This window comes from Leuciscus leuciscus (genome assembly GCF_965113295.1).
Source record: "Leuciscus leuciscus genome assembly, chromosome: 14".
In the NCBI taxonomy this organism is placed as follows: domain Eukaryota; kingdom Metazoa; phylum Chordata; class Actinopteri; order Cypriniformes; family Leuciscidae; genus Leuciscus; species Leuciscus leuciscus.
Window position 1 is genome coordinate 41639688 of NC_138738.1, and position 12169 is coordinate 41651856.

At 39.6% G+C, this 12169-nt stretch overlaps 1 protein-coding gene across 1 annotated transcript in view; it reads left to right on the top strand.

Moving 5' to 3' along the window:
* The window catches only part of ift27 (intraflagellar transport 27 homolog (Chlamydomonas)), a 9987-nt gene extending 2908 nt beyond the window's left edge, over positions 1-7079 (top strand). Inside the window, exons 6-7 of the mRNA XM_082136256.1 lie at positions 3669-3778; positions 3893-7079. Coding sequence (XP_081992382.1) covers positions 3669-3778; positions 3893-3991 — 209 coding nt within the window. The 3' untranslated portion in view covers positions 3992-7079. The remainder of the gene's footprint in view (positions 1-3668; positions 3779-3892) is intronic.
* Positions 7080-12169: the final 5090 nt, after the last annotated feature.

Below are 12169 nucleotides of genomic sequence, written 5' to 3' on the forward strand. Positions count from 1 at the left end.
TGCGAGCTATAACGCACATATGTGCTCTTTTTATGTGTTTATTAGAGGTTGAATTCAAATCAAATACTGCCTGTCCATTTAGTGAAAAAGTTTGGTACTACGCCCAAATAAAATCTTACTGAAAGCTAATTTTTTGAGATAGGCTATCAACCTAAAATGTGGAAGACAACTTGTTCAGATTTTTTGCTTTCATTTTCTTGCAGTTATAGAGTAAAATATATTTAGTAATATATATATATTTTATATAAAATATAAATAATTATATATTTAAATTTGTACATTTTAATAAACTCAAACTTGTATAACTTTTTTTCTGTTTCACTTTCATAATTTATTACACTTAAACAAAAATCTGACAAATGTCTTCTTTAAAACAAGACAATTAATAAACTTTAACGTTAATAAAAACCTTTTCTACTTTACCTCTCTGGATCTATGGGGAATCTATGAAATGCTAGTTGATTAGTTGTACACCGGTAGTTGTTGCAGTTGATGGCAGAACACTGTTTTCTTTGTTTTCAATTATTTCCAGACATAATGTTGATGCTGCATACGGTAGTTGTGCTAACGGTAAAGCCGTTGGTTCAGTCCAAAATGGCGTCAGCGCGACAGCAGCGCCATCTAGCGATTGTTGTCAAAACTGCAACGGAGTTTCGCCTCTTGGTACTTCTATACTCTTTGGTATACTACCGGAAACTACCGTAAACTACAGTATACTACCGTAAACTACAGTATACTACCGTAAACTACAGTATACTACCGTAAACTACAGTAAACTACTGTAAACTACCGTAAACTACAGTAAACTACAGTATACTACAGTATACTACCGTAAACTACCGGAAACTACAGTATACTACCGGAAACTACCGGAAACTACTGTATACTACCGGAAACTACAGTATACTACCGTAAACTACAGTAAACTACTGTAAACTACCGTAAACTACAGTAAACTACAGTATACTACCGTAAACTACCGGAAACTACCGGAAACTACTGTATACTACCGGAAACTACAGTATACTACCGTAAACTAACGTAAACTACAGTATACTAACGTAAACTACTGTATACTACCATAAACTACCGTAAACTACTGTATTACCTACTTAATAAAATAATATTAATAACAATAACAATCATAATGACTTTATTTGTAATTATATACCTCTGTGTCAGCTTTGTAGTTTCATCGATTGTATAATTGTTTTATCATGCTTGAGTCACAGATGACGTGGTCGTTATGATCTCCTACATATGATTAAAGGGATAGTTCACTTTGAAATTAATTTTTGGTATGTTTTAGCTTACCTCAAAGGCATCCAAGATGTAGGTGTCTTTTTTTCCGCAGTAGTTTCAATTTTGATATTTTTAGGTCAAACCGTTCTTGTCTGTCAGTCATATAATGCAGGTCTATGGTCACGGTCTCAAAACACAAGCACAGAGTCCAAATTAAACAATTCCCCATCGTAAGTACACATTGATGGCCTAAGACACGAAACAAGCGGTTTGTGTGAGAAAACGAACAGTATTTATATCGTTTTTACCTCTTATACACAGACATGTCCGAGTGATCTGATCTGACGTGTACGCAGATTGGTGCATAGATATATATACACTAGATGTCGCCTTGTCTACGGCAGTTCATTGGAACGAATGTCTTTAAGGCGACATCTAGTGTATATATATCTATGCACCAGTCTGCGCACACGTCAGATCAGATCACTCGGACATGTCTGTGTATAAGAGGTAAAAACGATATAAATACTGTTCGTTTTCTCACACAAACCACTTGTTTCGTGTCTTAGGCCATCAATGTGTACTTACGATGGGGAATTGTTTAATTTGGACTCTGTGCTTGTGTTTTGAGACCGTGACCATAGACCTGCATTATATGACTGACAGACAAGAACGGTTTGACCTAAAAATATCAAAATTGAAACTACTGCGGAAAAAAAGACACCTACATCTTGGATGCCCTTGAGGTAAGCTAAAACATACCAAAAATTTATTTCAAAGTGAACTATCCCTTTAATGAATATTTTTTAAATCATCCACCAAATTATCATCTCTTCCTTACAGTTTAATGAGTTAACAACAGTGCCACAAATTATTAAAACACCTGGCTGTTAGTAATACAAATAATATACCTATATAATTTACCTTATCAATATTATAGTAATACAAATAATATACCTATATAATTTACCTTATCAATATTATTTCATTTAATTTTAAAATTCATCTATATAATATTATCTCTATATTTTAATGTTTTATTTAAGTAATGATTAATAAATTAAAAAAGTAGAAGAAAAACCTCTCAAACTAGCATGAAATAAATGTTAAAGGTGCATTGTGTAATATTTAGGAGGATCTGTTTAGAGTTCTCAACGGGTCGGGTCGAAAATATAAGCAAATGACTCGGGTCGGGTCGGACCTCGGGCTTAATCTTTTCCGCTCAGTAAAAAAAAAACAACCATTTATTAATCATCGCTGCTGTTCACCGTAAAGAAAGTCTGGCTGCTGCGCGCAACGTGCATCATGGAGAGGGGCGGGGGCAGACCTGCGTGCACACCTTTAGCCTGGAGAAGAAGATGGAGTTGGTGAAAAGTAAACTTGCCGCAGGTGAATTCACCGTCGCTACTACAGCCTATTTATATATTTAAAGTTTATTGTTTCAGTTGTTTGTATTGTTAAAAGGCGTGAACATTAAAGGTTCGCGTCTGCTGGTCATGATAATACGTGTATGAGAAAAAAAAATTCCGACGCGGCCGCGGGCCGGGTTCGGGCAGATAATTCATGTTGATGTGTCGGGTTACATCGGGTCCGGGCTTTAAAAGCCACGGGCCGGGTCGGGTCGGGTTGTAATTTTCAGGCCCGTTGAGAACTCTAGATCTGTTGACAGAAATGTAATATGATATAACTAACGATGTTTTCAGTGGTGTATAAAGACCTTACATAATGAAGCGTGTTGTTTTTATTACTTTAGAATGAGACATTTCTCTCTACACACACCGCGGGTCCGCTTACATCCACATGTTTCTACAGGAGCCCTGAACGGACAAACGCGTTTCGTCACTATGTTGTTCTTCGTGATTAGAAGCTAGCTAAAGTCAGCGAATAAAACACTGACACAATGTTGAACAAGAAACAATAATATTCACAATAACATCATTTTACTGAATAATTAAGTAAACCTAATTTCTTAATTTATCTTTGTAAAGAAAGCAATTCGTAACCTCACCACTAGATGCCGCTAAAACTTCCACACTGCAGCTTTAAAGCAGAAATAAGAAATCTGTAATCTCTGGTTTAAACTCGCGCGCTCAGTCCTCTCCGCATTGGATTCTGGGAAACAGTGGTTCAGCAAGCGTACATCGAATGTACACTCGAAATCAGAGAGGATTGTGGGTATAAAGTAGTGAACGAATGTAGGGAATGATGTCGTTCACTCAGAATTCGGACACCACTACAAAATGGCCGATATAGTGCACTATATAGTGTATAGGGAGCAGTTTCACAACATTCCTCAGATCCAGTGCTAAAACTCACTGATGATGTTTGTGCTGCTGTTTTCCCTCACAGTGATGTCATTTGCTGCAGGATGATGTCATCTACAGGCTAACGGGATGAAGTGTGTGTGTGTGTGTGTGTGTGATCAGGTGTGCTGGTGGGTAATAAGAGTGACCTGTCGGTGAGGAGAGAGGTGGACGGTGCCGAGGCTCGAGTGTGGGCTCAGACTCACGGGCTGGAGTATCACGAGACGTGTGCTGTGAGTCTTCATCATCTTCATCATCATCATCATCATCATCTTCATCACTGAGTCTCTCTGTGTGTGTGTGTGTGTGTGTGTGTGTGTGTGTGTGTGTGTGTGTGTGTTCTGCAGAGGGAGATCGGACAGTTCGAAGCCCCGTTCCTGAGTTTGGCTCGAGCGTTTCACTCGCTGTATCAGGATCAGAAGCAGATCGTCCAGAGTCTCGTTTGAGCAGCAGCTCGTGTGTGTGTGTGTGTGTGTGTGTGTGTGTGTGTGTGTGTGTGTGTGTGTGTGTGTGTGTGTGTGTGAAAACACTAGTGTCTGTGAGTGTGAGTGTGTGTGTGTGTGTGTGTGTGTGTGTGTGTGAACTAGTGTTGTTCCCAGAGATTGTCTTCAGAGTTTTGAGCAAAATTAAATAAACCTCTTTCCTCTTAAATTTGTGGCAAACATGTTCTGTGTGTGTATGCGAGTGTGTGTCTGGGAGTGAGCCTGTGTGTGTCAAGTCAAGTCAAGTCAAGTCAAGTTTATTTGTATAGCGCTTTTCACAATACAGATTGTATCAAAGCAGCTTCACAGTATTAAATTAAAATAATACAACAAAGTTTGTTTCAAGAGGAATTTATTGATTGATAAAATTAAATTAAATATCCCCAAAATATCCCCAACTGAGCAAGCCAAAGGCAACAGTGGCAAGGAACCGAAAAACTTCATCAAGTGACCTAATGGTGTCCTAAAACTCCATCAGGTGACCTAATGGAGAAAAAAAAAACCTTGGGAGAACCCAGGCTCAGTCGGGGGCCAGTTCTCCTCTGGCATTTATGAGCTAGAGGCCGGATTGTAGTTTGATCTGTAGGATTATAAGAATGCCTGGCTGAAGAGATGCGACTTTAATCTAGTTTTAAACTGGGAGAGCGAGTCTGAGCAACGAACAGTATCAGGAAGACTATTCCAGAGTTTTGGAGCCAAATGTGAGAATGCTCTCCCTCCTTTGGTGGTTCTGGATATCCTAGGTATGACCAAAAGCCTTGAATTTAGTGATCTTAAAGAGCGCGATGGATTATAGGGCGATAGAAGATCCGTTAAATAGACTGGAGCTAAGCCGTTTAGGGCTTTATAGGTCAGTAGCAATACCTTGTAATTAATACGGAACTTTATAGGTAACCAATGCAGTGATGATAAAATCGGTGTTATATGATCATATTTTCTTGATCTAGTAAGAACTCTAGCGGCGGCATTTTGGACTAACTGTAGCTTGTTTATTGAGGATGCAGGACAACCAGCTAATAAAGCATTACAGTAATCCAGTCTCGAGGTCATGAATGCATGAACTAACTTTTCTGCATCAGAAACTGATAGCATATTACGTAGCTTAGCAATGTTTCTAAGGTGGAAAAAGGCTGTTTTTGTAACATATGAAATATGATTTTCAAAAGACAGGTTGCAATCGAGTATAACACCCAGGTCTTTTACTGTAGAGGATAAAGTAACAGGACATCCTATGATGTTAAAGTTGTATTGTGCGAGGTTTTGTGGGCGGTTTTTTGAACCGATAAGTATTACCTCTGTCTTGTCTGGATTTAATAAAAGAAAATTACGGGTCATCCAATCTTTTATATCTTTAACACACTCTGTCAATTTGGAAAATTTTGCGTTTTCATCCGGCCGTGATGAAATATATATTTGAGTGTCATCAGCATAACAATGGAAACTAATTCCATGTTTCCTTATAATATTTCCAAGTGGCATCATATATATTGAAAATAACAGAGGGCCTAATACAGATCCCTGCGGCACTCCATAGTTTACTGGAGTTATGATCGATTTTTCTCCATTTAAATAGACAAAATGGTAGCGGTCAGATAGGTATGATTTGAACCAGCTTAGTGCTTGTCCTTGAACACCAGTATAATTTTGTAGTCGATCTAAGAGTATTTTGTGATCTATAGTATCGAACGCAGCACTAAGATCAAGTAAAACTAGTATTGAGATACAGCCTTGGTCAGAAGCTAAAAGTAAATCATTTGTGATTTTAACGAGCGCAGTTTCAGTGCTATGATGCGGTCTGAATCCAGACTGAAATTTTTCATAGATATCATTTTGTTGCAAGAAAGAGCCCAGTTGAGCGGACACAACTTTTTCTAGTATTTTAGACATAAATGGAAGATTTGAAATGGGTCTATAATTTGCTAGATTATTATGATCTAATTGTGGTTTCTTAATGAGAGGTTTTATAACTGCCAGTTTAAATGTTCTTGGAACATGACCTAAAGATAAAGACGAGTTAATAATATTGAGGAGAGGCTCTTCCACTACAGGTAACACTTCTTTCAGTAGTTTAGTTGGTATAGGATCTAATAAACATGTTGTTGTTTTAGATGAAGTGATAAGTTTATTTAACTCTTTTTGTTCTATAGTTGTAAAGCACTGTAATTGTTCTTGCGGGGTGATAATTGAAGCTGAATTATAAGGCGCGATTGAAGATTGAACGTTTACAATTGTGGTTCTGATGCTTTCTATTTTCTCAGTGAAGAAGTTCATGAAATCATTACTACTGAACTGTAACGGGATATTTTGTTCGGGTGACGTCTGTTTATTTGTTAGTCTAGCCATGGTGTTAAATAAAAACCTTGGATTGTTTTGGTTGTTTTCTATTAGTTTGCGGAGGTGCTCAGCCCTGGCCGCTTTTAGGGCCTTTTTATAACGTGACATACTGTCTTTCCACGCGATTCTAAAGACCTCTAAATTAGTTTGCTTCCATTTGCGCTCTAAAATACGCGTTTCTCTCTTTAAAACATGCGTAGTATTGTTATACCATGGTGCTTTATTTTTCTCTCTGACCTTTTTTAATTTAATAGGTGCAACCACATCCAATGTTCTAGAGAGAATGGTGCTCATAGTGCTAGTTAGTTCTTCTAGTTCATCTGTTTGTTTGGGTTCAGGCAGCAGCTGAGACAGATTAGATAAGCAATTTGAGAAATGATCTATGGTGGATGGGAGGATTGTTCTGCCTGGTTGATAACGCGACGCCGCATGACATATTACAGCAGTACGTAATATGCAAGTTACCATGTAGTGATCAGTGACTTCATCACTTTGTGGAATGATATCTATATCGGTTGGATCGGTTCCATGTGATATAATTAAATCGAGTGTATGATTAAGACGATGAGTTGGTCCGGTGACGTTTTGCTTGACCCCAAATGAATTTAATAAATCTGTAAACGCAGCTCCTAACGCATCATTTGGATTATCTACGTGTATGTTAAAATCTCCAACAATTAATGCTTTATCGACATTGACTAATAGGTCTGAGAGAAAATCTGCAAACTCTTTTAGGAAATCAGCGTAAGGCCCTGGCGGTCTATATACGGTAGCCAAGGCTAGAGATAATAGGGATGTTTTTCTAACATCTAAGAGCGTAACATTTAGTACAAGTACTTCAAATGAAATAAACTTATAACCCGTTTTCTGGGTAACATTTAGAATATCTCTATAGATGGTTGCAACACCGCCGCCACGACCAATCAGACGGGGCTCATGCTTATAACAGTATCCAGGAGGAGTAGACTCATTAATACCGAAATAATCATTTGGTTTAAGCCAGGTTTCAGTAAGGCAAAGTATATCGAAGCTATTATCTGTGACTATTTCATTTACAATAACTGCCTTAGGTGTGAGTGATCTAATGTTTAGAAGACCTAGCTTTAGAAATAGTTTTTGTTTACTAATAGCAACATTTTCTGTTTTAATAACAATTAGATGTTTCCTAGATCCTGCATTAGATTTATTATTTGATCTCACTAAACGAGGAATAGACACGGTTTCTATGCAATGTTCTACACTAGTATTTATATCAGTTAAATTGGTGCAGCAGAGACTATGATTTGGACTTTTGGTTACTAGTCAAAGGGTATTTAACATTTTGGAGATGTTATCTGACAGAAGATCCGCTCCGAATCTGCTTGGGTGTAAGCCATCAGCACGGAAAAGCCTAGGACGCTCCCAAAACAGATTCCAATTATTTACAAAGAGCAGTTTCTGCTCATTGCACCATGACATTAACCATTCATTTAGCGCAAATAATCTGCTGAACTTTTCATGCCCTAGTCGGTACGTGGGAAGCGGTCCTGACACAATGATCGTTGTTTCAGGCGATGTGCTGCGTACCGTATCGATTAGATTCCTGAAGTCTTTCTTCAGAATCTCCGTCTGGCGCAGCCTGATGTCGTTCACTCCCGCGTGCAGGACCACAGTTCCGACGCGCTCGTCACCGTTCAGGATCTCGGGAACGCGAGCAGCGATTTCAGAAACACGAGCACCAGGAAAGCAGTGACTTTGCACCTTACTTTTACCTAACGTAGCGTGTACGTGCCGAACGATGGAATCGCCGATGATCACAGCATCGCGTTCTGTTTCGCGAAGCGGGGAGAAGCGGTTTTGTGTGGATAACTCGAAAACCGGGAGGGTCGGAGAAAGTCTTGGTCTAAACCTGACTCGCGTCTTCCGCTGCGGAACCACCCAGGCTTCATGGTGGCGTGTTGGAGCCGGAGTGAACGAGACCATGGCTGATCGCGACCGATGCTGAGGAACGCACGGAGTAGACGCGGTCGGAGTCAGCGGGTTAGTAACGTTAAACACTGATTTGTGTGCATCGGCGCGTGATGTTTCAAGAGCCAAACACCGGTCTCTCAGCTCGGCCTGTCTCAATAAAAGGTTGTGGATCTGTTTCTCAACAGCTTCCAGCTCAGACTGCAGTGCGTGCAGCTCAAATGTGTCCTCACCTGCACCAAAAGGTAGACTACTTACATCTGATATATTCGCCATTTTAACAGATGGACAGTGAGTTAGCAACGAAGCTACCAGTGATGCTATCAATATTAATACTAATTTATATTATAAGTTTGTTTGTAAGTGAGTGTGGAGAAGACGCGTTCAGCCGTGATCCACGGACGTAACCTTTAAGAGTATGCAGCGTTGGATCACTAATAGGCTTGAGACGCGTCTGCTCAACAGTCCGCGTTGTAACTATGAGGTTTTTTAGGTTTTTTAGTGGTAGGGGTGTAGAGTAGACGCACGATAGGCGGAAACATTTTTTTTTTGTTTATAAGTGAGTGTGGAGAAGACGCGTTCAGCCGTGATCCACGGACGTAACCTTTAAGAGTATGCAGCGTTGGATCACTAATAGGCTTGAGACGCGTCTGCTCAACAGTCCGCGTTGCAGGGTTCTCAAGTCTCACGCATTGGCCGTGAGACACACGCAATTCAACCAGTTCACACGCTCACACGCCACACCATGTATTTCTCACGCTGAAAAGGCAATGCCAACCAAGTTGTCCTGCAAGCTTTATAACGTTGTGTACGAGGCGCACCCACACAAAGTGTGCACGCACACGCACCGTACGTTCGTTACTAGGTAACCAACAACATCGCGCGAACGCGCTGGGTTTGTGCTGGTGTAATCGGGGTGTAATGCATTGGTCAAAAAAAGTAGGTTTTTTTTCTGACAGACCAGCCCATGAAACATGTAGATCAGCGGCCCATTGGTTCTTTTCTTGATTGACACTGGGCTGGCCCAATCACAACTTTAAACGAGTGAGCGAGCGTGCAGCAGTGTCAGTGTGCATCTGTCAAAATATTCAGCGAGATGGAGAAGAAACGCAAGGAATGTGCAGAGAAATAGCGTGAAACAATAGAAACTGGCCCTTAAAGCAGACACTGTAAACTGTGTCAAAATATACAGTATGTTTTCTGCCCTTCATCAGCTCCTGTGATGATGATGATAGTGAGGAGGATCAGGAGAGAGATGAGTAATCCGCGGTAAGCATAACTACTTTCAAAACACTTAGGCCATGTCATGAGTGTAGGAACCCATAACCCAGTTACAGATTATTTCCATATCTGCATATTTGACGATTACCGCAATTCACTAGAAATTTAATGAGAGGCGTTTGTAAACCATGTTTTCCGCCAAAATAAAAGATCATGTGCTTATCTCTTTCAAGTATAGAAATAGGTACAAATCTAATTATGAAAGTTTCCTTAATTTTTTTGTGCATTTGTTTTTACAAAATATGGCTATTACGGTCATAGGATTAATATTATAACTATTATTATGTAGTAGGTGTAATGTAAATAGACACTGTAACTAAAAGAGGTTTAAATTTTTCTTTGTTTAATTTGCACACTGAATATAGTTTGGAGCTTTTAATTTTGAACTCTCAAAGTGCACCAGATTGATGGATTTAACATTAAAATGCACAAAATTTTCTCATGAGGGGCAATTTGTTATATTTTTGTATATTTGTAATTTGAAATATAACATCAAATAGTATATTTGATGTGATGAATTGCTCTGTCATTTATCAGATTTACCAATTGTTATCATTTCAATTTGTGCTGGTTAATTATGAACAATGGGTAAAATTGGGGGGCGGGGGCGGGCCTCCATTAGGGCTCCTCCCCTAACCGCATGTGATCTCACTCCAAGCTTTTGATAAAACTTGAGAACCCTGGCGTTGTAACAATGAGGTTTGAGCAGTAACATTAGTGCTTCTCAGTGAGGAAAAGTAGAAAATGTTCGTTGTAAGCGAGTTTAAAGAGAAAATCAAGAATTATAAATCAAATCGATAGAGCTCCAAAAACAACAACGCATTCAGACGCGACGCATGATAATAACAGGACAAGACATTACTCACCGTGTTTGTTGAGTGTTTCTTACTCACCTGAGCTTTTATGAACTCAAAGGCGCGAGCGCGCGAGAGAAAATAAATAAATAAAAATAGCTGAGCGCACGGGTGGAACACGCGTTAACAGGCTAGCGAATTACTAGCGTGTTGTGCTAGTAGTAACGTAAGCTAGCGATGTCAGGGTTGGGTAAGCTGTATTTAGTAGTAATATAAACAACTAGAAATTGTAGTAAATTATGGTTCAAAACAAGGAAATACGAGGCTAAGACGGAGCTTACAGCACCGAAGCAAACACACTCACAGCAGGCAGCAAGAAAAATCAAGAATTATAAATCAAATCGATAGAGCTCCAAAACAACAACGTATTCAGATGCGACGCATGATAATAACAGGACAAGACATTACTCACCGTGTTTGTTGAGTGTTTGCAATTTATAAAAATGACTAGTATATAAACGCATGCATTCACACCCACAGAGCTCACACACACACACACACACACACACACACACACACACACACACACACACACACACACACAGTGTCCTTATCTAGAGGCCAGTAAAGCCCTCAGATGAGTGACATCAATGTCCAGTGTTTCCAGAGGCAGGAGATCAGCATTAAACACACTAAACCTCCGCTGTGACTCTTCAGACGCCGTCATACTGATGAGAACTTTATCATCATCATAATAACCTGTGTTTACCCGTTTTGTCTTGCTTGTCATTATTGAATGATTCCTCATGAGAGTTGAGGAGAGTGTGCTGCTACTTCACTGAGAGTAAAACAATAAAACTAATACAGCTGGAAAAATCCCACAGACGTTCATGATCTCTGATGCTGAATGATTATTAATATGCCACACACACACACACACACACACACACTGTGTGTTCGTCTGACGGCCAGCAGAGGGAGTGAGAGTTTGATCTCAGTGTCCACACTGGACATGAAGACCTCCATCCTGAAGCTTTACTGAGAACACAGTCTGTGGAGCTGCTGGAAACACACATTAGAGCAGCCGGAGGTTCAGAAGTCTAGTCTGGGCTGGTGATTTGTTCCAGAAAAATTTTTTTGTTACGCTGGTTAAAAGTCTCTAAACATCCTCTTAGCATTGATGATGTTTCAGGCTCTACTAGAACAGGTTTTCCTGCTTGAATGTTGATTATTCTCCTCATATTCTCCATTGTTGCGGCTCCTCTCTTCCCAGTCTGTCAGTAACGCTCTGTTTACTTCCTGTTTCTATGAAGCCCCTCCTCCTGAAAAGCACACTGTGCTCTGATTGGTCGGCTGGAGCAGTGTGTTGTGATTGGTTGTGTTTGGGAAATGTCCCGCCCCTTACCATAACCGCCAGTTTAACACACTACTAACTCAACCAGGCCCCGCCCCTTTATTCTGCGTATTAATTATTATAATGAGGAATATTGTGACGTGTTCCCGGAAGAAACTCAAGACTACAATGGAGGCGTTTCAGGAGTTCAGAAACACTGACACTGATATAGAGAAGAACTGGAGCTTCTTCATGACCAAACATCAACATTACACACTAAAGAAAGATGAATATGTTTCTTTAAATGGGTTTTGTATTGTTTGACTTCCTTCATCACATGCAAATGAGTCCACATGAATCCGGCTGTTATTATCCATTATGATTTTATTGGCTTCTGATTTGCTCTTTTTTTTTTTTTTTTTTTCTTCTTGAATCAAGAAGTCAATTATGTGT